The following is a 26,555-nucleotide window of genomic DNA, read 5'->3' on the forward strand; positions in this document are numbered from 1 at the left end:
TTTTAAATCAAGAAAGAAATGGCATTGGGTCTTTTGAGGAGCATTAAGGTGGATCAGACCCCATGGCCTGATGGGGTATATCCCAGATTATTGAAAGAGACAAGTAAAGATCTTTGCATCCTCACTAGTGACAGGAGAGGTCCAAAAAGATTGGTGAGTTTGCTAATGTTATAAACAAGAAAATTTACAGATTCTGTGATCTAGTGCAGTACAGTCCTCCCAGTGGCTAAACACTTCAATTCCACACTCCATACACTGATATGTCTGTCCTCATGTACTGCCAAATGAAGGACACCTGCAAATTGAAAAAACAACACCTTATATTCTGTCTTGGCTACCTCCAACCAGGTGGCATCAATATCAATCTCCAATTTCCATTAATACTCTCCCATGTCTCTCTCTTTCCCTCTCCCCTCTGTCTTCCATCCTCGAGCTCCCTATCCCTTTCCCTTCTTTTGTCTGAAAGCTATCTTTCTTTATCCCTCCACCCTTTCCCCCATCTCTTCGCAGCTTCTTTCTCTTCTACCCTCCCACCTGTATCCACCTGTTGGCTTTGTTCCTCCCCCTTCTCCTTTCTCTTCCCACCCCCTCTGGCTTTTTATTCCAGCATCTCCCTGATTTTCAACACTCAGAAGAACTCAAGCCTGAAATGTCCACTGCCTTTTACTTTCTTTGGATGCTGCATTACCTGCTGATTTTCTCCATTACTTTTGTGTATTGAGCTAATGTGGTAACCTTTTCTCCAGAAGGAAGAAGAGGATAATCCAAGATATTATAAGCTGGTAAACCTCACAATTGGCAAGTTAAGGTTAGTTTCGGCACAGTCAATGTGGCTTTGTGAGTGGAGGTCCTGTGTTACAAATTTGATTGAGTTTTCTGTGGAGGAGACGAAAGTGGTTGCTAAGGATAGGGCAATTGAGGTTGTCTTCGTGGTCTTTAGTAAGGTATTTGACAAGGTCCCTCATGGTATGCTGCATGGGATCCATGGTGAATTGATGGTTTGGATACAGATTTGTTTGGCCCATAGAAGGCAGGATGGGGGTGAAAGGCTGTTATTTGGGTCGGAGGCCTGTGAACAGTGATGTTCCAAAGATTCAGTTTTGAGACCCCTATTTGTGATGATATATAAAATATGTATGGAAAAAATAGATGGGTGCAGATGATATAATGATTGGTGGACTTGTGGACAACAGAGGGTTATCAAAGAATACAACTGTATAAAGATTAGTTATAGGTATGGGAAAACAAATTACAAAATGTGAAGCAAGTGTAAGGTGCTGCACTTTAGGAGGTCAAATGTAAGGGGAGTGCATCCAGTTAATGTCAAGGCTCTTAAATGTATTAATATGCAGAAGGACCTGGGGATCCAAGTCCATATAGCTCATTAAAAATGGCCTTGTGGCCACTGGAATCACAGTGGACAAGATGAAACACCCATGCAAGGCGTGTTTTGAGTGAATAAAATGGATTTACTCTTCAGAACACACGCAATCTTTTAAAACCCTGAATCACATGCCCAACACACGCTGACATCATCACGCACTGATGTCACATAGCTGGTTTGATGCCTCTGTGAGTTGTAGTGCTGCCATAGCACTGCTACACGCCATACACCGCCCCCCACCAAGATCTGGCAGAAAGATTTGTCTGTCTTTTAGGTGGTTTGCAATGGACTGTTGGCTGCTGTAGTGGGGAAGACTTGTCCACATAACCTGGTTTAAGCCTGTCAATAGTGAAAGATTATGGCTTCCCTCCCATGTCCAAAATACAGGCCAACCTTGTTTGTCTGAGTATTCTATAAGGTCCTCTCTCCAAAGTAACATGTGCCGGTAAAGAAAAACGAGACACCCAGAAATTGAAGAACGCCTGAGCACAAATGTCTGAAATAGCATCAACCATAGACGTGGCCTCGGGCCATAGCGTAAACCGGTCTATTACTGTAAAAAGATAGCAGTATCCTCTTGAAACAGGAAGTGGATCAACAATGTCCACGTGGTCATGAGCAAAACGACGAGTAACTGCTGGGAAGGACTGCAGTAGAGCCTTAGCAAGCTGCTGAACTTTTGTTTTCTAGTAGACAATGCAGGACCTCACCATTTGGGTAATGTCTTTTTTAAGGCTGTGCCACATGAACCTGTCAGAAACCATATAAACGGTCGATCTAATTGATAGATATGAGAAACCATGCTCAGAGTCAAATACTCGACGTTTCCATGATGCCGGAACTACTGGGTGTGGATGTTCCATTTATATATCACAGAGGAGTAGTTTGTCATTAACTCCAAACTGGACATCCTTCAATTGCAGGTTCGTGGTTGTAGACTGATAAGCATTCGTCTCATGGTCATGTTCTTGGGCCGTGGCCAAAGCTGTGTAGTCAATAACTTGATCTACAGACGAAACCTCGAATGTGTAGTCAATAACTTGATCTACAGACGAAACCTCGAATGGAGCAGAACGGGACAGTGCATCAGATACTATATTGTCTTTTGCGGAAATATGTAGAATTTTTGTGGAAAATTCTGAAACGAATGATAATTGCCATTATTGTCATGCTGACCAGGGCTCTGCGACCTTGGAAAACATAAATGTTAGAGGCTTGTGGTTGGTGTACATTGTAAAATCTCTGCCTTCCAAAAATAATGGAAATGTTGAATAGACAAGTAAATGGCCAAAAGCTCCTTATCAAAAGCACTGTATTTCTTCTCTGCTTCACAAGGATGGCGGCTGAAGAATGCTAACGGTTTCCATTGCCCATTGGCAAATTGATGAAGTGCATCTCCTACGGCCTTACTGGAAGTGTCTGTAGAAAGGGTGGTGACTGCATTTAAAACTGGGTAGCTGAGCATAGTGGGATGAGCCAGCAATTCTTTTGTCTTCAAGAAGGCATTATTTCCCTCTTCAGTCCAATGGATAGTTCTGACATTTCTGGACAGTAAATTGAAAAGAGGCTTCATGATATGAGCTGCTCTGGGAAGAAACTGATGGTAAAAATTTACCATTTCTGTAGGCTTTTAACTGTAGCAGGTTTTGAGTATTTTGTAATGGCCTCAACTTTGGTTGGCAGGGGGGTAAAACCTTCCAGAGTAATCCTATTGTTACAGACCCATAGGACCCCAAAACGCAGCAGCAATAGAAATTCACCAAGACGTGGTTACTTAAACATAAATTACTTTTAATTTTCTTTAAACATAAAAACGGAATCAAACTTTAACTTATTACTTTTAATTTAATCTAACTAAACCCCCTTCTATTTCTAAGCGCACATGTATGTAATGCATGTGTAAGTTCAAAAAAGTTCTTTGATTCACATTCTAGTCTCACTTCTCACTCCTTCAAGTTCACCAGTATCAGGCAATTCTTATACTGTGCACAGAATTTAAGAATTTATGAATTTCACCAGGCTTTGGTGCTCGAAAAGTAAAAGATTACCACTCAAGTAGGTTCTTGTCGTTTTTCAGAGAGAGATTTGTTGCTAGTTGGACAAAAACTGATTCCTTCCGATCAGCCATTTCAGTGTCTAGCCAAAGAAACTTGCCCCATCAGGGTTTTCCAGATGATAACCTCTGTTTTTCAGGTCACCACAGGGTTCCTTTTTGTTTCCCTTATTTCAAGTGATACATTATACAGTTAGCCATCTTCTGTTGTATGGGCCACAAGGACTTTCATCAGGCTGAACTAAGAACTCACAACCTGTCTTCAAAATGGGGTTTACCCACAAGCTTGCCATCTTGTCTTGTTCCATTCCCAGCTGCTACTGCTGAACTGTAGAACTGAATTCTCCCTCTCTCTCTCTCTCTCTCTCTCTCTCTCTCTCTCTCTCTCTCTCTCAGAGGAAAAAAATCTGTTTGATGCTCTGCTTGCAAAACCAACTGCATTCAAACAGACTGCGGCACCGGACCCAAATTCCGAGTCCATTCATCTGTTGCTTTCCAAAACAATAATCCATTACTTCACAGCATGTCCAATTAACGCCTACTTGTGAACTCCTTATAGGCATTCTTCAAAGTTTTTGCAAAGGCACTCGGAACCTGGACTGTCTGGCTTGAGCAGAACTCTGGCATTTTAAATGAGATCTGTGTTGTGAAGTGTTCGTTTGTGACCTACACTTTAAAAAAAAACCCACAATTTATATCCTTTAAAACATATCTAAATACAATAGAAAATATAACATAATCCATCACACCTTCCCCCACAAAGGAATTTTAACTCTTGAGTTAAAATTCAGTTATAACAAAACTGACTTTACAATCACTAAAGTGATAACGACACACAATATATAACGTGTTATAATAATGTAACCCAATGTTGAGAGTATATTTTTCTTAACATGATCAATTTTAACATCGTGACAATCTGCTATCACATTATTTGTACCTCTGATATGATTACTTTGCCGATGATATTCTTGCAATATTAAACTCCTCTTTAGCAATCTTAGGTTTTTACTCATCTTATTTAAATATCACAAATGGTTCATGAGAGGTACCAAGATATACATCAAAATTCTGCAGAGCAAATATTATAGACAACAGTTCCTTCTCAATAGTAGAAGAGTTTGTTTGATGAACATTGAATTTCTTTGAAAAATAGGCAACTGGGTGGTCAATTTCATCATGTTTTTGTCACGAAACTGCACCTGCTGCCCCCTCACTGACATCCACTGCAAAAGAAAGTGGTTTGTCGAAATCAGGAGATTTTAAAACAGGGTAATGGCATAGCATCTCCTTTAAATTTTCTAACAAACTTTAGTCTACACAAATTTCTGGAATGTTTATAACATAGTCAACATCATTCAGTTTTGATTTAACTACATATGGTCTAGAAAATCTAGCTCTCAAAAGATTTCTTGTCTTAAAATTCCTCACTTCAGTTTTCCTGTCAAATAAACGCTTCATTTTACCCTGAGCCATTTCTAATTTCTCTTGAGCCAAAGTCCACACTTTTTGTAACCTATCTTTAAATTTAGGAACATAATCCAGCAAGTCCAACTGCCTATTCTCATTAACCCACTGTTCTTTTATCAACATTAAAGGTCCTCTAACCTGATGTTCGAACATAATTTCAAAAGAGCTGAAGCCTAATGAATCCTGCACAGCCTCCCTTGCTGCAAATAACAGTAAATGAATGCCTTTGTCTCAATCTTTCCCATTCTCCAGACAATAAATCCTCATCATATTTTTAAGAGTTGAATGAAATCTTTCCAAAGCTCCCTGAGTTTCAGGATGGTATGCAGATGAAGAGATCTGTTTTATTCCCAAGTCATAAATCAGCTGATGAAACGACCCAGACATAAAGTTAGATCCTTGATCACTCTGGATCTCTTTAGGTAATCCAAAAACTGTGAAAAATCTTCCCAAAGCCTTTACCACTGTTTTTGCTTTAATATTCTTAAATGGTACAGCTTCTGGAAATCTCGACACCATACACATAATTGTTAACAAGTACTGATTCCCAGACTTAGTTTTACGGATGGGACCCACACAATCCACGATAATTCTAGTGAAAGGTTCGCCCACAAAAGGAATAGGTTGCAATGGAGCTACTGGAGGACCCTGCTTAAGTTTCCCCACAACCTGGCAAAAGTGGTATGTCTGGCACCAATTTACATCCTTCCTCAACCAGGCCATAAAAATTGTCTCAAAATCTTATTCATGGTTTTCTTTGCACCAAGGTGATCACCCAAAGGTGTACTGTGGGCTAAATTTAAAATTTATTTCTGGTAATTTCTAGGAATGACCACCTGATGAACCAACCCCCATTCTTCATTATCAGGAATATCAAGAGGTCTCCATTGCCTCATTAACAATTCACCCTTCAAGTCATATCCACAAGGCATTTCTTTAATCTCCTGTTCACTTACTGCTTTGTCCCTTAAGTCAACAAGATCAGCTTCTATCCACTATTGCTGAATTAACTCTTTCCTTGCCAAAGAGAAATCCTTACTCTCACAATTAACCCACTCTTTCAAGACTATTTCAGAAGTACTGGGCAAGTCTCTATCAACTGGATCTTCCTCTGGTCTCATCATTTTCTTAGACAAAGACATTGTTACAGCACATGCAGGATGTATCTCACATTCCTCTTCAATGTCATCCTTACTAGGCTGATTTGTTAATCTTAAAACTGACCCAACTTTATCCTCTGCCAAATCATTCCCTAATTAAAATGAGACTCCTTGCATGGGTAACTTTGAAATAACTCCTACTACAATAGGTCCTTTAACTAATTCTGAATTCAGCACTATGTTGTGAAGAGATATTGACTCTACCTCATCTCCAACACCTCTAATCAAAAGTGCCTTTTGATCAAGAGTTAAAACATTTTCCAACAACAGTGACGAGGCAGCTCCAGTATCTCTAAGAATTTTAACTGGAACCTGTGATTCTCCCTCCTTTACTGAAACCAAGTCCTCTGACACAAAAAGTTTGAAAACATCCATAACACCCTTATCAAATTCAACTGTCTGAATACAAGCTTCTGGTAATACTCCTTTTCTCGACTCTTTTTCAACACTAAACAATTCTCAATTACATGACAGGTTTCTTACAAGTGTAAAAGGAAAGAGTTTATTTGAAACAAAGGGGTTTTACCTGAAATTTTACCTTGAGTACCTTTTATTTCATTTTTTTACTCCATTAAATGTTTCAACACAGGCAAATTATAATTACTTAATAGTTGAGAATTCCATCTATAAATAAACCGATCCACCTTCTTCGCCAGATTATTTGCCAGATCCCAACAAAAATTCAGGTAACACCAGCACCATCTCCCCAGGCAACCAAGGAAGATGGCGCTGGAGCCCGAAGATGACAATCCATCCACCCCAACTCGCAAGAACAACTGCGCGTGCACACCATACAAGGTGCGACTTTGCCTGCAGCAGGGGAGGGGCACAATTCCTCACAGCCCAGCATTCCTGGACTGCTGTAGGAGAGGCCTAGACCTCACGGGCATGTCAAGCAGACCTTTACAATCAATGAGCGATGGAACCGAGGGAGAAGAGGACATTCAGCTAACAGCAGATGAAGAAGACAGCGTAATTTATCAGGGTAGGCCTCCAGCTGATGTTTCAAAAGGTACAAGGATGGTTGATAAAATGCAGATTCAATTTCAAAAAATGGAAGATGATTTTCAAGATTGACATGATGATGTGGATCAAAGTAAAGAGACCGTTGGAAAGATGGAGGATTTTTTTATTGTGTGGGAAATCCAGAGAAATGATTTGTTGAAAAAAATTGATGTGTTGGAAAATCAGAGCCATAGAGATATTAAAATCGTTGGTCTACCTGAAGATTTTGAAGGTACAGATCCAGTAAAGTTTTTTCAGAAATGGATTCCTGAAGTTTTGGAAAAGGAGTATTTCCCTAATGGTCTGGAATTAGATAGAGAAAGAAACCTTTCCTGGGCCAACCCCCATGCTCTGTCTTGATTCGGTGTTTACGTTATCAAGATAAAGAAATGATTTAAGAGTTGCTGTACAAAATATGAGAAAATATCAGACACAATTTATGGATCAAGGTAATAGAGTGTTTTTCTATGCAGACCTCAATCAAGCCGTTATCAAACATCGTAGAGTTCAATCCTGCCAAAGCTGTCTTATAGAAGAAAGGATATAAATGAGCTTTTAGATACCCTGCCATGTTATGGAGAGTTTCAAACACAATTTTATACTGATGATGACAGTGCTCTTTCGTTTGCTGATGCGCTCCCTGATAACAAACAGAAGGTGACTCAAGATTCATCTCTTTACCAAGTGAAGTTGGTTCCAGAGGAGAAAAAGAATGGTCCACAGAAGGTGGAATGTCAAGAATTAACTGAATTTGACATTGATGATGTTCAACTTAATACAGACCTTGAAGCGGCTTATCGTACTTGAATTATTGTTGCATACTGTTTTGTTTTGATTGTTTTGTCCGAGAGGGTTGGTTTGATTTGCTTCCCCTTCCAAAGTCATCAGCCACTTGGTAGCATTGGTCACCTCCCGTAAGATGGGTTGGGTGGGGGGGGGTGGGGGGTGGGAGGTAATACTGCCTAGGCAGTGTTTTGGGTTTTTTGTGCGTTTTCCTTGGGTTTTTTTCATTTTTTACCTATTTAAGGATTTCTTTCTTTCTGCTTTGGAGATGTATTGTGTTTTGATATGTAGCCATGAACTGATGCTCCATCACGGTGGGATGTGGGAGTTTTATATCGGTAATTAAATATATAGATGAATAATTTGAATTTTGCAATGTTTAACATTAATATACTCAATAATCCATTTAAAATTAAGAGAGTTTTGGCTTATATAGAAAAGATGAAGGTAGATATTGCTTTTTAACAAGAGACATTTGACTGAGAAGGAGCATTAGAAGTTAAAAAGAGGATGGGTTGGTCAAGTTATAGCCTCTTCTTTTAACTCGAAGGCAAGAGGGGTTGTGATTTTGATTAATAGGAAATTGTCTTTTAAATTAGAATCAGTTATTAGTGATTCTACTGGTAGATTCCTTGTTGTGAATTGTCAAATTTATTCAGAATTTTGGACTCCTATGAATATTTATGCTCCAAATGTTGACGACGTGGAGTTCAAAATTCCTTTTTTAACCTGGATCACGCTTATGAAAATGTAATGATTGGTGGAGATTTTAATGATTGTTTGGATCCTTTATTAGATAAATCTCCAAAAGTAGTTATTAGAACCTACTTAAAACCTGAGTCTTATAGGCCTATTTCTTGATTAAATGTTGATTATAAAATTGTGACTAAGGTTCTAGCAAATAGATTGGCAAATTACTTACCTAATTTAATACATTTAAATCAAGCTGGCTGAGGAAGAAGAGCATTCATATGCATGGATGTTCCCGCCCGCTATTGTTATTCATATGGATAACTCAGTCAATCATCAAAAATGGCAGGAACTTGAACAGTATAAAAGCAGCCTTTCCAGCCCTAATAAAAGAGTGAGCTTAACCTGCCACACTGCATTTGTATGTTTCTTTTTAGTGGGCGCTACAAAGGTGTATATACCTCGATTGTGCTGCTTTATAATAATATTGTAAAATTAATGAGTTTAATTAATATTTCTCAGAAGCAATCCAACTTACCAATGGTTTTATCATTAGATGCTAAAAAGCATCTAATAGATTGGAATGGAGTTTTTTTATAGTATTGGAAAAATTTAAATTTGGACCAAATTTTATTAGTTGGATTAAATCTCTATAAAAAGTCCTTCTGCTAGAGTAGTGACAAATGGCCAAGTATTATGAACCTTTTATTAGAGAGATCTACTAGACAAGGATGCCCTTTGTCTCCTGCATTGTTTGTATTAGCTATTGAACCTTTAGCACAGTTAATAAGACAAGATAGTGATATTAAAGGTATTAAAGTTAATTCTGAGGAATTTAAAACTAGTTTGTTTGCTGATGATGTTTTAATTTATTTAAGCAGAACCACAAACTTCATTGTATATTTTGCAGGAAAGATTGAAACAGTATGGACAAATATTAGATTATAAAGTTAATTGAGATAAGAGTTATTTACCTTTATTTCATAAAATCAAAGAGGACAAATTAATGGAAGGATTTACCTATAACTTTAATAGGTAGAGTCAATTATATCAAGATTAATGTTTTTCCTAGGTAGAATTCAATATTAATTTTGATCCGTTCCTTGTAAGCTTCCTCAAAAGTTTTTTAAAGATTTGAATTCTATAATTAGAAAGTTTTTATGGAAAGGTAAAATGGCTAGGATATCTTTACAAAAGTTAACTTGGAAATATGAGTTAGGAGGTTTACAATTCCTGAATTTTCAAAATTATTATAAAGCAACACAATTGAGGTATATACACCTTTGTAGCGACCACTAAAAAGAAACATACAAATGCAGTGTGGCAGGTTAAGCTCACTCTTTTATTAGGGCTGGAAAGGCTGCTTTTATACAGTTCAAGTTCCCGCCATTTTTGATGATTGACTGAGTCATCCATATGAATAACAATAGGGGGCGGGAACATCTATGCGTATGAATGCTCTTCTTCAGCCTGTTTCTGCTGAGTTAGTTGGGCAGCTTGACCAACACCATTTTAAGGCTGTTGGTCTGATGCTGCCACAGCTTCTACCCCTGCCGGTTCAATGTCCTGGGAGTCGTTTTAGCGATCTCTGTCCACGTCTGCTGCCACACCTTGATGAAGGGCTCCAGCCCGAAACGTTGGTGATGTATCTTCACCTTTGCTATATAAAGGCACTGTTTGACCTGCTGAGTTTCTCCAACATTTGTGTGTTTTTTCTCTTAACCACAGTGTCTACAAAATCCTGTGTTTTAACCCTTAATAGAATGTTTGATTTAGAACATTTGCCCAAGTGGGCTAATAATGAGTTAGCTATTATTGGTGAGAAGAATATGATTCTGTTTATTTATAAATGGAATACTAAGTTATTAATTGTTAATAAAAATAATTTTGAGACATTTATTTGAATTATGAGATAGATACACAAGGGAAAATTTAGGGTAAGACACCTTTGTATCAAAATAAACTTTTTCCCTTTACCTTTAATAATCAATTTTTGAAAATATTGTATCAAAAAGGAATTAAAACTGTTCAAGATTGTTATGAATCTGGTTATTTTCTTTCATTTCAAAGAATGAAGGAGAAATATAAAATTCCAAATAATACTCTTTTTGCTTATTATCACATTAAACCCTTATTATTGGATAATTTTGGATATATTTTAAGATTACCAAGACAGTCTAATTTTGAAATTTTACTTATGGAAGGTATTAAAAAAAATCTGAAATGTATAAATTATTGCAAAATAAGATGCCTAAGTTTGATATCCATAAATTGAAATGGGAAAGTGATTTGGGTATTATAATTGAGCAAGATGATTGGAGATCTATATGTAAGGATAGTACGATGAAGATTATTAATGTTAAGAATAGGTTTACCATATAACCATATAACAGTTTATGGCATGGAAACAGGCCATCTCAGCCCTTCAAGTCCACGCCGGTTCACTCAAACAACTCCCCTATATCCCCCCACCTATTCTCCGCCCATAACCCTCCAACCCCCTCTTATCCATGTATATATCCAGCCTCCTCTTAAATGAAAGAATTGACTCTGCCTCAACTATTTCTTCCGGAAGATTATTTAATTCAGCCACCACTCTTTGAGTGAAGAAGCATCCTCTAATGTTTCTCCTAAAATTTTGTCCCCTTACCCACAACTTGTGTCCTCTTGTTTCAACCTCCCTTGCTCTCAAGGGGAAGAGTCTACTTGCATCTAGTCTACCTATTCCCTTCATAATTTTAAACACCTCTATCAAATCCCCTCTCAACCGTCTACATTCCAATGAATAAAGTCCTAACCTCTTTAATCTTTCTCTGTACTCAGGTATTTTAAGCCAGGCAACATCCTTGTAAATCTTCTCTCCACCTTATCTATATCCTTCCAATAATTTGGAGACCAGAACTGAACATGATACTCCAAACCTGGCCTCACCAATGCCTTAAACAGTCGCAGCATCTCTTCCCATCTCCTATACTCTATGCTATGATTTATGAAGGCTAACATACCAAATGCCTTCTTAACCACCCTGTCAACTTGGGAATCCACCTTCAAGGAACGCTGCACCATAACTCCAAGATCTCTTTGTTTTTGTGCATTCCCCAATGGTTCTCCCCTTTACTATATATGTCCTACTTTGATTATTTTTTTCCAAAATGAAGCACCTCACACTTCTCTACATTAAATTCCATCAGCCATCTTTCAGCCCAATTTTCCAGACAAACCAAATCCCTCTGTAATCCTTGAAAACCTTCCTCGCTATCCACCACTCCCCCTATTTTTGTATCGTCTGCGTATTTACTTATTCAGTTAATCACCCCATCATCCAAATCATTAATATAAATTATGAACAACAGGGGACCTAGCACCGATCCTTGAGGCACCCTGCTCATCACAGGCTTCCATCCTGACAGACAGTTGTCTTCCATAATCCTCTGCTGTCTATCCTTCAGCCACCTCAGAACATCTTACTATTTCTCTATTAATCCCTAGTGACTGAACCTTCCTTACTAACCTTTCATGTGGAACCTTATCAAAAGCTTTGTTAAAATCCAGATAGACTACATCAACTGCCTACCTTCATTCATCTTTCTTGTCACAGCTTCTAAAAACTCAACAAGGTTCATCAAACATGACTTCCCCTTCACAAACCCATGCTGGGTGCTCATGATCAATTCCTGCTTATCTAGATATTTATACACACCATCTCTAAGAATACCCTCCATAACTTTCCCTACAACCGAAGTCAAGTTTACAGGCCTATAATTACTTGGCTGACACCTCGTGCCTTTTTTAAACAATGGAACTACATTAGCAACCCTCCAATCCCAAGGCACCACACCCTCCTCCAGTGATCGTTGAAAAATCACTGACAGTTCCTTCGCTATTTGCTCCCTGACCTCCCTTAACGTCCTGGGGAAAATCTCATCAGGACCAGGAGACTTATCCACTTTTACTGACCCTAGAAACTCCAAAACCCTCTCTTTACTAATCCCTATCTTTTCTATAACTAAGCCATATGCCTCACTTATTTCACATAGTCCAATGTCCCTTTCCTTCGTGAACACAGATGAGAAAAAATCATTTAATATCTCTCCCATCTGATACGGTTCCTCGCACAGTTCACCGCTCTCATTTTCCAGTGGTCCTATTCTATCCTTAACCCTCCTTTTACTATTCACATATCTATAAAAACTCTAAGGATTCACTTTTACCTTATCAGCTATTGACACCTCATACCTTCTTTTTCCTTCTTAAGGTTTTTTCTGCTCTCTATGTAATAATCATACATCTTATCTATTTTTTGCTTCTTAAGTTTAGTAAATGCCCCCCTCTTATCCCGAATAATTTCCTAATTTTTCCAGAAAACCACGGTTCCCTTAGGCTTTTGGCCTTGCCTTTCGATCTGCCTGGCACGTAAAGATCCTGTACTCTCAATATCTCTTCTTTAAATATCCTCCAAATCTCCTCTACATCCTTTACATAAAAAAGATCAGCCCATATAATTTTCAGCAAATCCCTTCTCATTTCTTCAAATCTAGCCTTTCCCCACTCGAAGACCTTCAACCTCAGACCTGACCTATTCCTTTCCATATTTAAGTTGAAGCTAATGGACCCATGATCACTGGATCCAAAGTTCTTACCAACGCACACTTCCATCACCTGCCCTATAATAGTAGACACATAAATATAAAGAGGATAGAGGCATATCTATCAGGTGCAAGGACAGATTGATTTGGACATCATGTTCTACGCAGACATGTGAGCCAAAGGGCCTGTTCCTCCACTATAGTATTCTATGTGTGAGGTTCTTTGGCCCAACTCATCCATGCTATCCAAGTTGTCAACCTGAGCCTGAATTAATTCCATTGCTTGCATTTGAGTCATATCCCTCTGCACCTTTTCTGTTCATGTACTTGTCTAAATGTCTTTTGAATGTTGTAATTGTACTTGCCTCTATCACTTCCCTCACAGCTCGGTCCAAATACCTACCACTCTCTGTGCTCCTGGGGTTCCCTCTAAATTTTTTCCCTCTCACCTTAAATCTATGTCCTCTATTTTTATATTTCCATACCCTGGGGGGGGGGGGGGGGGGTGGAAACACACTGTGTCTATTCACCTTGTCTATGGCCCTTAAGATTTTATGTACCTTTATAAGGTTACCTCCTCAGTCTCCTATGCTCCAGGGACAAAAGCCCCATCTTATCCAATCTCTCCTTTATAACTCAAGCTCCCTAATCCCAATAACATCCTTATGAATCTTTTCTACACGCTTTCCATCTTAATCAGTAATGACCAGAATGCACATTATAATACAAGTATGGTTTCAAATACCTCGTCGTATCTGTTCTCCGTTCCTTCTGGGAGGATATTGTGTTGTCTCCCATGAGGACAGACACAAAACACTTATTTATTTATTCCCCTACTTGATTTTTTTGTGGGAATCCTATTATTATCTTTTCTGGTCTTTTAATTTCTGTTGGAAAATATAACTTTGATCTATTGTAATTATAAATGTTTTTTGTCTCTAGATAAAAGTGGTGATGTTTGACAAGACTGGAACAATTACTCATGGTGTTCCTAAGGTTATAAGGGTTCTCATTCTGGGACATATAGCTGAACTACCACTGAAGAAACTGCTTGCAGTTGTTGGAACTGCAGAAGCCAGCAGTGAACATCCTATTGGAAGTGCCATTACCAAATATTGCAAAGAAGTAAGTTTCAGAAATTTTTTAATTGATTTTCAATTTCTTAGTCCAAGATAAATTTTGCACTAAAATCTAATATTTGTTCAGTGATGATACAGCAGACTTAATTTTTTGAAACACTGAATGGTTGTTGGCCCAGTGCTCATTTGAATATTGTGTAGTTTAATTGGCTTGAGCTCCATTTAATTTGGACTATTTCATTCTTTGTTGAAGTGAGGATAATTGAGTGAAAAAAAATAGGTTGCAAACTCTGTGATTGTAGTAAACAAACCGAAATGATGTAGGACTCAGCTGGCCTTTTCAGCATCTAGAGGAGACAAAGATAACATCGCTAATGTTTCAGGCCTGAGCCCTTCCTTCTTCAAGGGAAAATCAGAAAAGGCAGAAGAGGATGTATCGGAAAGTCTCAGATTTCAAACACTGGGGGAAGAATCCGGACCAACAAAAGGTGTTAAATGGATGTGATCAGGGACTAGGTTGAATTTATCATGTCTGAATGAAAGGAGACAGAGAATAGCGAGATGACAGGGGAAGAAGGGATTGGGGTGGGGTGTGGTTTAATGGAAGCCAGAGGTTCACATTAATGCCATCCAGTTGAAGAGTGCCCAGTCGGAAAATGGAGTGTTTTAACGAAATGGCTTTCATTAATCCCCACTCCTTTCTTCCCCATCGCCTTCCCCAGCTCTATCTCTCCTTTCACACAAACATGATAAATTCTTATCTCAACCCTTATCATTATCCATTAAACACTTTTTGTTGGTCTGGATTCCTCCCCCAGCCAGCATTGGGTGAATTCTGAAACTTTCTTAGATTTGCTGCTTCTCTCTTATTCTGCTTATTCCTTGAAGAAGTGCTGATGTCTCAGGGCCTCAATGCCTATAAAAGACAATGTATCTTTGTCTCTTACAGGCGCTGAAAAGACAGGTCGAGTTCCTCCAGCATTTCAGTGTGTTTTTACTGAAATGTTGTCTGTTTTTTTTCTTTCACAGATGCTGGCCTGATCTGCTGAATGTTTCCTTGATTTTCAATTTTTATTTCAGATTTCTGGTAATGCCATTTTTTAATTTAGCTTTGTTCTCCTCTCCTAAATTAATTATCAATTATTAGGACCTTTTTGTCCTGTTTATTACTGAAAATGCAATACAATAGTATTTATGAGGTCATTCAAGAAGTTGACAACGGTATTAAGTGAAGTTTTTCTGATATTTCAGCAACTTGGCACAGAAATGCTTGGGTATTGTACGGATTTTCAGTCTGTTCCAGGGTGTGGTATCAGCTGCAAAGTTACTAATATCGAAACTGTGCTGATAAAAAGTGAACGGAGTCCTGACAAAATGCAGAAACAGGATCCAGGTTTAATGCAGATTAGTGATTCACACTCTACAGCTTCTACCCAGATAATTCAAGGTGAGTTCATTACTCCTAAATATTCACTCCTATTTGAATGAAGACAAATTTATAACAATAAACATTTGAACAATAATGATTCTCACTTTGGCAATAATATGAAACTCAAAAAAAATGTCATGTTTTGCCTCAAGTGTATGTTCCTCTAGTAAGTTAATTCGAAAAACATTTTGCTCGTTGCAGGTCCAGTGACTTCCCAAGTCTATTCTGTGCTGATTGGAAACCGGGAGTGGATGACACGTAATGGTTTTCAAGTTGGAAATGATTTGGATGAGGCAATGATAACTCATGAGATCAGTGGACAGACAGCCGTATTGTTTGCTATTGATGGTAAAACTCATGCAATTAGTCTGGTAATGGAATTATAATATCATGAGCACAGGGTCATTATCTAAAACAAATAGGAACAATTCCAACTTTCATTAGCTAATTAGGAAGAATATACTGATCTTAAATCTTGCCCATGATATAGTATTATCTAATTTAGTTGCATATCTTTCACTTTTTTTTAATAAAAGAATTGGCTGAACATAACTTGGAGAGCAATTTGTCAGAAAAATATCCCTGGCAAGGTCCTGCAAAGAAAATTTTATAAAAGAATATTAGTTTGTCTAGGAACAACCATGCGGAAGAATTTTAATAAGTGAAAGAGTGAGAAAAAATAGACAAAATTAAAAGGATACAGCAGGAAATAAAGAGTTCCTGATCCTTTTAGGAACTCCTGAGAAGTTGTCGTTGAACTTTGACAGAATGCTATTAATTGTGAATACTTTGCCCTAAGTATTAGCGGAATAGAACTGATAAATATTATAAAATAGATAGTGCTCTTGTCTAAATGTAATGTAATTGTTCATATAACAATGATGATTAATAGGTGAGCATGTACTGAGTCTAGAAAAATTGTTTCCCGTGGTGGGAGAGTCTAGGACAAGAGGGCACAACTTTAGGATTCAAGGGTGTACACTTAGAAGTAGAGATGCAGCAGAATTTCTTTAGCCAGAGGGTGGTAAATCTGTGGAATTTGTTGCCACAACCATTGTGGAGGCCAGGTCACCTGGGTGTATTTAAGGCAGAGATTGATAGATTCTTGATTAGCCAGGGCATCAAAGGTAATGTGCCAGGCAGTGGAGCTGAGTGGGAAAATGGATCAGATCATGATTAAATGGTAGGGCAGACTCGATGGGCCGAATCACCTATTTCTGCTCATATTGTCTTATGATCTATAGCAAATGTCCAATAGTTTCTTAAATTTCCAAATGTTCTATAAAATATGCTTTTTCCTTGAAAGGTGCACTACATGGGATAATAGTAATTTCAGATACAGTCAAATCTGAAGCTACAACGGCTGTGAGCTCCTTACAAAATATGGGAGTGGATGTGGTTCTCCTAACAGGAGATAACTTCAAAACAGCCACAGCAGTTGCGAGACAGGTAGGTGTTCATGACATCTAACTTCATGGGGCTATTTGTGTTTGGAACTAGCTTTTCTCTGCTACACACATTATTTCCATCTGAGAGACCAAGCAACCATCTTGTTTCCTAACCTCTATTAATAATACACTCGCCACTACCCAGCTATGTGGACACATCTCCATTGACAAGAACATGAGAAACAAAACCAGGAGTAACATGTTCTGTCATTCAATATGGCCATAGTTTGAGCTCTGCTTTGCTGCTTGTTCCCTATAACCATGACTCCATTAACAGAGGAAAAATCTGTTCATTTCAGCTTTGAATGTGTTTATTGATTCGGCATCTCCAGCTGTCTCGGGTTGTGAATTCTAAATATCACATTCCTCCATCTCCACCTTAGTGGCTAACTCCTTATTCTGATAGTATACTTCCTATTTATCGATAGCTCTATAAGCATAAGTATCCACCATGTAAAACTTAATTTATTAACCAGATTGATGGAACTGCATGCATATCATTAAATACGCATTCCATACAAGGAGATTAATTTTAGTGCCAAATACACAAATTGTATAATGCTCAAACCAGTTAAGTGTCATCAAAAGTAAAAGTGGCTTGTAAATTGCAAAAGTTATGTAATACAAGGTCATGTTAAATTGACGTTTTATTTAAGCCTAGAACTGATTTTTTTTAAAGACACAACAGTTTAGTTCACTGCTTCCTTATTGCTCACTGTTCTGTTTCACTCTGGTTTCATCTTCCTTGTACTTGCACCTAATTCCTTCACCAAACCACCATTAATCTTTTCTTTTAGCCAATCCCGATTTCAATTTTTATTCTTTCTTGGCTTTTGCTTTTTACTCAATGGTTGCCAACAGTCCCATATTGCATGTGATTTACTGTAATTGCAAACTGAGAGTAATAAAAACTCCTGTTCTGAGATTGCTGGTTTGGAAGAGAACACATACATTAGTTTCTTTATTTTGCCAGTGAATCTGGAGGATTCTGTGAAAATTGTTAAAGTCTTGTGCTTTGAGTTACCAATATTAGTGCCCATTTTAGTTAACTATGTCCCTAGCTGGGGATCATAATTTACAGAAGTCTGTAAGCTTGGTCTGGGATTTGAGCTCTTGGTCTTTGAAGATTTTTTCTTGAGTGTGCTAGCAAACTGGAGGCTTTGAGTGTCTACCTTTGATGAGAGCCAGAACCAAAATACAGTGAACCATGTTTTCTACCTCGCATGCAGGTCAATATTGCAATAGTATTAATCTCAATCAAATTACATAATGTGTCGCCTAATCTTTCAGAGATAATCTCTTTATCTATTTTCTTATTACATTCTAGTAAAAGTGATTGCATAAACATTAAAACATATCCTTCAACCCATGATATCTGCGCCAATCTAATGAACTGCACATCTGCCTGCACATGGTTGACATCTCACCCCTGACTTGGTCATGTGCTAGTCTAATTGCCATTTAACTGATTTGTCCATCTTGTCCTGTCAGGCCCTGAGGGTTTCCCACCTTAATATTCTTCAAGGGACCAAACATTATTTTCTTGACTTTCATCACAATCTGCCCTAGAATGTCAGCACACCCCTTATCTCACTGTCCTCCATGTCTTTCTCCTGGGGGACCACTGATGTGAACTACTTATTTACCTCACTGATGGCTTCTGGTATAAATCCCCTCCTTTGTCCTTAAGTGGGCGTAACCTATGCTCATTTACCCTCTTGTTTTTAATGTGAAATACATATTCAGCTCCAATTGGTGTTGTTCGTTGAATTATTTGCAGACAAAATTTTTAGGACAAAAAGTAATAAGAAATGTTCATCTTTAGTAGCAATATGGTAGTTCCCTTTACTTAAGTACCACAGTATTTATTACTTGATTGGTGAAGATTTTGCTGTTAATAATAAATTCAAAATTTAATCTTATCGAGTGTTTTATTTTTTAAGGTTGGCATCAAGAAAGTATTTGCAGAAGTTCTTCCCTCACAAAAAGTAGCCAAAGTTCAGGAGCTCCAGGAACAAGGAAAAACTGTTGCAATGGTTGGAGATGGAATAAATGATTCTCCTGTCTTGGCAAAAGCTGATGTGGGAATTGCCATTGGATCTGGCACCGATGTGGCCATTGAAGCAGCAGATGTTGTGCTTATGAGAGTGAGCTATTATGACCTCCCATTTTAGTAAAATAGGATTATCACTATGGGATAGTATAGACAGGAGGAATTGAATGGCCACATTTAACACTTCACACAATCACCATCACAATACAAGTCACAATCAGTGGTAATTCGATGTATTGGAAGAACTGAGGGAAGGCTTGTCACAGTCTTCCGTGTTCAATACATTTGCAAAGACATTGTGATTTTGCAAGGGAGAACCATTCTGACTGCTGAAGAGAAAACACCTTTTTGAAGCAGCTCTTGTGGCCAACTATTTTGTGGAATTCAGAGCAAAGCATGCTCTGTGAATGACTGGGCCTTTTTGGAGGATTTACCTGTGCCAGGAGGGTCTTTTGGGAAGCAAAGTGTTTCATTTTGATTGTGACTAACAGTGAAGGTCACTTGAAGAGACTGGTGCCAGGGTCTTGGAGGCTTTGTGGAGGCCGCCCAGTTCAAATCTTGTCTACAAAAGGACCAGGAATGTTATGCCCTCAGCTCGTATGGATGGACATTTCTTCAAAGGCAACACAAGGAGAATTTGTGAATTTGTAGCAGCCACAACTCCAGTCTTCCTATCAATTCATCGTTAATTCTGGACATCAAATTTCAAAGGCCTACACTTCAACACTGAATTTAAAGGACTGAACTTTGAAGTAACTTTCTAGATTTTGGCCTGGACTGTAATGGTTTGGGTATATCACGCACACACATACATTAGTACACCTGGGCATAGCTGAGGATAGATTTAGTGTTAAGGATAGTTTAAGATTTAAAACTATAGTTTAAGAGTTAGAAATAGTGTTTTAAAATTAAACACTGTCTAGTTCATTGTCTACTGGTCGTTACACGTAGTTCGTAACAGAGCAAAAGTCAATAATCAACATTTGTACAATATTGAATTGGTTCTTTTATTGTGTAATAGAAAATGATCTGAAGGAAAATAAATTGAAATACAACATGTAAATTTAGCTTCTATTTGCTTAATTTATATTCTATGATGACATGCTTTCTGTTTTATGCCTATAGAGTGATCTGCTAGATGTTGTGGCTTGTATTGATTTATCAAAAAAAACAGTTTTTCGAATTCGAATAAATTTTATCTTCGCCTTAATTTATAATTTGGTTGGAATCCCTATTGCAGCAGGTGAGTGGAGGCTTTTTTCATTTTGTTTTTTTTACTTAAACCATTTTTTTCCTTGTTCAATGTACCAGGAGAAGAAATGTCAGGAGGCAGAGAGAAATCAGTGATGTATTCAAAACAAATATGACTATGTACACTAAAAGCTTAATCCAGCTTCTGTTCTGAATAACACTGGAGTGATTTGGGTACATTTCCGATGCTTCGATGCACCTGGCCTACACAAACTTTAGCAAAACTGTCCTCCTTGAATGCCATTCTGACACAGGAGAAATAGAGATAAATGGGAGGAATTGATGGAGGGGAGGCTCTGAGGTGACTAGTCGGCTGTGAGATGCATTGTAATATGTGATTGGAAATGTTAATTGCTCTTTATCACTTTCCAGAAGCTTTTTTGAGAAAATGCATATATCTTTAATTATGTTCCCCATTTTATAGTTTAAAAATAGCGTGATACTTTAATTGAGGTTAGCTGACAGAATTATCATCCATATTTCATGTCGTAGAGATGCGATAGAATACAGAATCATCTCGACTTCCGTCAGTGTTCTTTTGATGTGAACACAGCAATTAAAGCAAAATGAATGTAGTTTGTCTATTTTGGTGATCAAGTTGCTTTTATATAAAAATGCTGTTAAATTTCCATATTTCACTTTTGTGTTTTGGGCTGGAGGAGAAATGCAAAACTGCCAACATTTACTAAAAGCCTTTACTCACTGTAGTTCATCATCTCTCACCAATGTTGTCCTACAATGTTCTGGGATGCATCTGGTCAGAACCCAGAGATTTCTCCACCTTTAAAAGATGTAAAATGCTAACACCTCTTCATTGATAAGGACAAGCCCCAGGCTTGTCTTTAGTTACCTCCCTCTCCTCCCAACTTGTTTATCCTGCTCCATAGTAAACACATCCATAAGATATTCATTTAAAATCTTTCCCATTTCCTCTGGGTCTGCACATAGACACCTTTCCTGTTCATTGAGGGGCCTATTCTTTCCCATATGCTTAATATATACATATTTTTAAATTTGAACAGGCCCTTCCAGCCACGAGCCCAAATATCCCAATTAATCTACAACAACCCCCCCACCCCATCCCCTTACGTTTTGAAAGTTCAAAATTCTTTTTGCACTCTCACAACTGCACGCCAAAACCATCTCAAACCCTCTTTTAGCCCACCTTATTTCCCATAGCAGTAGACTCCCACATTCCTTATACTTTCAGGATATTCCCCTGAATATGCCTGCATGTATGTGATATATGCTTCCTTTTCCTTTTGGAGCTGTGCCTTTATATTGTTTATTAACCAGGATTCCTTTACCTTGCCATTCCTGTCCTTCACCATATACTGGGACCTTCTTTATCACATTCTTAAATGCCTTCCATTTGCCAGTCATGCTTTTACTCACTAACATTTGCTTTCAGCTAGCTATTGCTAACACCTGCCTAATCATGTCAAAGTTGTCCTTGTTTCATCTAGCCATACAGCATGGAAACAGGCCCTTTTGCCCAACTCATCCATCTGAGCTTGTCCCATTTACCTGTATTTGGCCCATATCTCTCCAAAACCTTTCCTATTCAAGTATCTGCCTTGCCTCAATTTAGATTCTAACCTGAGGACCAGTGTTATCCTATTCCTTCACTATCTTAAAGTCAATAACACAGATCCCATCATTATCCTACCAATGCCTCATTAACCCCTGACCAACTTCATTCCTTAGTTCTTTTGCCTTTGCCCTATGTTAATCCTTGAATAAAACCATGTACAAAATATTGTAAAATATCTATATTTACCACTTTTATTAACAATGTGGCTCATTTAACACAGAATTTGGATATCATATTTGCAGTTTTAAAGTGATCTTCCTGAAAATCTTGCTCAGATGGCCAGATATTACGTTATTCCAAAATGAAAGTAACTAATGATTCTTTGCTTTATGTTTTAAAAAATGATGTGTTTTCTAGGGATTTTCTTGCCTTTGGGCCTAGTTTTACAGCCATGGATGGGTTCTGCTGCAATGGCTGCTTCCTCTCTTTCTGTGGTAGTTTCTTCTTTACTGTTGAAACTGTAAGTAACTGAACTTAATTATCCTCCACATTTTAAAAAAAGTATATTTTTCATTTGCATCAGTACATGTACAGTATTTATCCACATCATAATAAAAATCGATGATGCAAAAAGAATACATTTTTTCACACACATTTTTTCCCCCTCCCTCCCCAAAAAAGTAGGAAGAAAGAAAGAGAAGCGCCTGTCTAATGGATAAATATCTTTTAATTGATTGATTGCAAATTTACATAATAATCTTAAACCATGAACTAATTAGGGCTGGTTGGGTGGGAGAGTGGCGGACGCTGTAGGTAGAGTCGTAGCAATAAAATCTATATAGGGTTTCCAAATCTTATCAAATTTTTCTGGTTGGTTTTGTAAATTATATGTTATTTTCTCTAATGGTATACAATTTAATAATTCTGTTCGCCATCTATTCAACCCCACATATCATCTGATTTCCACATTACAGCTATACATTTCTTTGCTATTGCTACACTTAAAAACTTCTTCTGATAAATATCCAACTTAATTGAGAAATATCTCCCAATAGAAATATTCTGGGATCCTTCAAAATCTGTGTCTTCAAAACTCTTCCCAATAAAATGCTTATATCCTTCCAAAACTTATCTGCCTTTTCATATTGCCAGATTGCATGCAAAAAGGATCTTACTTCTTTATTACATCTAAAACATTGATCAGAGCAGTTTGACTTAATTCCATATAATTTGTATAGAGTATAATATAATTGATGTAAAAAATTAAATTGTACCATTTGATATCTAACATTAATTGTATTAATTATACTTTCATAACATAACTTTGACAATATTTCTTGCTGAGTCTGAATATTTAAATATTTTTCCCATTTCAATTTAGATTTAAATAATCCTTTTTCTGTATAGTCTCTTGCAATTTTATATACATATTAGTAATAAATCTTTCAATAAGTGTATCTGCTATTAAATATTCAAATGGACTTTGTTCTGATAATTTAAAAAAAAAGAAAATAGTATTATTTGGTATATTATACTTGTCCTTCAGTTGGGAAAAAGTCAAAAAAAAGGATCCCAAAGAACAGTCCCTTATCCTTTTTATTCCACAATTAGATCAAACATCAAAATAAAGATTATTAACCATAAAAGGGAATTAAAGGATTTTGATTTTATATCATTTTAGCCAACTGATAATTCTTCATTCCTCTTTCTACATGTACTCTATTCCATATTTAAGGATATGTCTCAGAATTGGTGTACCTAATTGTCCTTTTAATAATCCTTCATGCCATTTATACAAAATATTTTCAGAATTACTTTCTCCTATTTTGCTCATTTCAATTTGTACCCATGCACTCTTTTCGTCAGTCTGATAGCAAGAAGACAAAAATCTAAATTGAGCTGCTTTATAGTAATTTTTAAAATTAGGCATTCAAAGTCCCCTCTGATCAAATTTCCAAGTTAATTTTTCCAATGCCGGCCATTTTATCTCACCAAATAAATCTTCTTACACTTTTATTTAAATCTTGAAAAAACATTGCTGGTACAGAAATTGGTACAGATTGAAAAAGATATTGTATTCTAGGAAAAATATTCAACTTCACACAATTTATCCTTCCTATTAAAGAAATTTGCAACTCCTTCCATCTCGTTCAATCTTCTTTAATTTTCTTTAATAGAGGTATGTAATTTAATTTAAATAAATTACAGGTATTTAAATTCTTACCAACATTAATTCCTAAATATTTAATTGCCTCATTCTGCCATTTAAATTTTGTCCTTTTCTTAACTTGAACATAATCAATCTCAGACATAGGCATCACTTCACTTTTATCAACATTTACTTTATAACCTGATACTAACCCATACTCAGCCAATCGATCATTTACTTTTTTTAAATGAACTTTCAGGGTTTGTAAGATATCTGCAAAAAGACTAATTTTGTGCTTTTTATCATTTATCTAAAGCCCTCAATCTCATTATCTCTTCTGATCACCTCTGCTAAAGGTTCTATAGCTAATACAAATATGAAAGGAGATAATGGAAAGCCTTGTCTAGATGATCTTTCCAACAGAAAATATTTTCATATTTGTCTACTTGTAATCACTCTAGCCTTTAGACAATTATATAATGCTCTGTTCCAATTTATAAAATTTGTTGGAATTTCAAAAACCTTCAATACTTTAAATAAATAATCCCATTCTAATCTATCAAACCCACCTTTTCTCCATCTAAAGCTAAAGCTACTAATGGTATTTTTCTTTTCTGTGCCATATTTAATAAACTTAAAAATTTAACAATATTATCTGCTGATCTTCTATTTTTAATAAAACCTGTTTGGCTCATATTAATCAATTTAGGTAAAGATTTAGCTAATCTATTAGCTATTAATTTTGACAAAATTTTATAATTGGCCTATATGAAGATGGAAGCAAAGGGTCCTTCCCTTTTTTTGGAATAACTGTTATTAACACAGCTTTGGATGACTCAGGTAAGTCCCAAAGATCTTCCATTTGATCTAACAATCCCATGAATATCAGAATTAATAATTCTTTAAGTTCTTTATAAAATTCCAGAGAGACACCATTCTCCCCTGAAATCTTATTGTTTGGTAGAGACATGAATAGATCGAATAATTCTGTTACTGTAAATGGATTTGTAATTCTGTCTTCTCTTCTGTATTTAATTGTCGTAAAGTAATTTTTGACAAATATTCATCTATTTTATCCCCATCTTTCAAAGATTCCGATTGGTATAATTTCTTATAAAATTTCATAAAAACATCATTAATACCTTATGTTTTATAAGTAAGATAAGCCAAATCTTCTTTTACAGCTTCTATTGTTCTCGATGATTGTACAGTTTTCAATTGCCACACTGAAACTTTATGTGCTCTATCTCCTAACTCATAATACTTTTGTCGTGTTCATCTTGTATCTCTCTCTACTCTATATGTTTGTATTGTATTGAATTTTATTTTTTTTAAATCCAATATTTTCCTTTTCTCATCATTTACCTGATTTTGCAATTCTTTTTCCATCTTTATTATTTCACTTTCCAAATAATTAACTTCAAACTTATATTCTTGTTTAACCGTAGCCCTATAACCTATTATTTCTTCTCTTAAATAAGCCTTCAAAGAATCCCAAAACACAAACATTAGCTACAAAATGTTCATAAAAAGTTTTATCTGTTGCCTTCTCAATTCACAAAAATCCTTCCTTTTTAGCAATGCTGCGTTAAACCTTTATCTATAACCTATATTTTGCTCTTCCTCCAGTAAAATTGACATAACTAAAGGTGAATGATAAGACAATATGCCCACTTGATATTCAATATTATGAGCTCTTGCCTGCAGTTGAGAGGAGATTAAGGACATGTCTTTACCAGAATAAAATGAATAATCCCTAATATACCAGGATACATCCTCCTCTAACTATCAACAAGTTTCATTTCATTCATAAATTTTTTTACATCTTTTATTACCTTATTTTTAGCCATAACTCCACCAACTTCTATCCAACTTTGAATCAAAGGTAAAATTAAAGTCTCCTCCCATAATTAGCATTAGCTAATTGCATAAAAACATTTTGTATAAATTTTCCATCGTCTATATTCGGTGCATATGTGTTCATCAAGATCCAATATTCAGAATATATTTTGCAATTTATCATCACATACCCTCCTCACTTTATCAATCATTACATCCAGTATTTGAACTGGTAAGCTACTATTTATTTATTAATTTATTAATATTGCCACTCCTCTAGCTTTAGAATTAAATGAAGAGAATCCTACCAAATCTCCCTTCTATTTCATATGTTCTATTTCTGTTAAATGAGTTAAAAAAAGCCACATCTACTTTATTTTTTCATATAGCTCAATAGCCTTTTCCTCTCTATCGGATTCTGAATTCTGTCAATATTAATACCAATAAATGACAATTTACCCATCATTAGACATCAGGATTAAAACCTATATCCATCCAGCATTCCCCTCCATCTCCCCATCCAACCCAACCCTCCTTATATAATATCTTTTTTTCTTTGGCTTGGCTTCGCGGACGAAGATTTATGGAGGGATAAAGTCCACATCAGCTGCAGGCTCGTTTGTGGCTGACAAGTCCGATGCG

General features: G+C 36.7%; 1 protein-coding gene across 2 annotated transcripts in view; it reads left to right on the top strand.

Annotated features, from left to right (window-relative positions):
* LOC138739519 (copper-transporting ATPase 2-like) overlaps nucleotides 1–26,555 on the top strand; it is a 106,032-nt gene that overhangs the window by 73,860 nt on the left and 5,617 nt on the right. Inside the window, exons 14-20 of one of the 2 annotated variants that reach the window (XM_069891757.1) lie at nucleotides 14,074–14,256; nucleotides 15,462–15,657; nucleotides 15,841–15,987; nucleotides 16,946–17,088; nucleotides 19,031–19,234; nucleotides 20,266–20,383; nucleotides 22,343–22,445. In XM_069891757.1, coding sequence (XP_069747858.1) covers nucleotides 14,074–14,256; nucleotides 15,462–15,657; nucleotides 15,841–15,987; nucleotides 16,946–17,088; nucleotides 19,031–19,234; nucleotides 20,266–20,383; nucleotides 22,343–22,445 — 1,094 coding nt within the window. The remainder of the gene's footprint in view (nucleotides 1–14,073; nucleotides 14,257–15,461; nucleotides 15,658–15,840; nucleotides 15,988–16,945; nucleotides 17,089–19,030; nucleotides 19,235–20,265; nucleotides 20,384–22,342; nucleotides 22,446–26,555) is intronic. The other variant, XM_069891758.1, reaches the window with a different exon arrangement.

The sequence above is a fragment of the Narcine bancroftii genome, chromosome 7, assembly GCF_036971445.1.
Source record: "Narcine bancroftii isolate sNarBan1 chromosome 7, sNarBan1.hap1, whole genome shotgun sequence".
NCBI lineage: Eukaryota > Metazoa > Chordata > Chondrichthyes > Torpediniformes > Narcinidae > Narcine > Narcine bancroftii.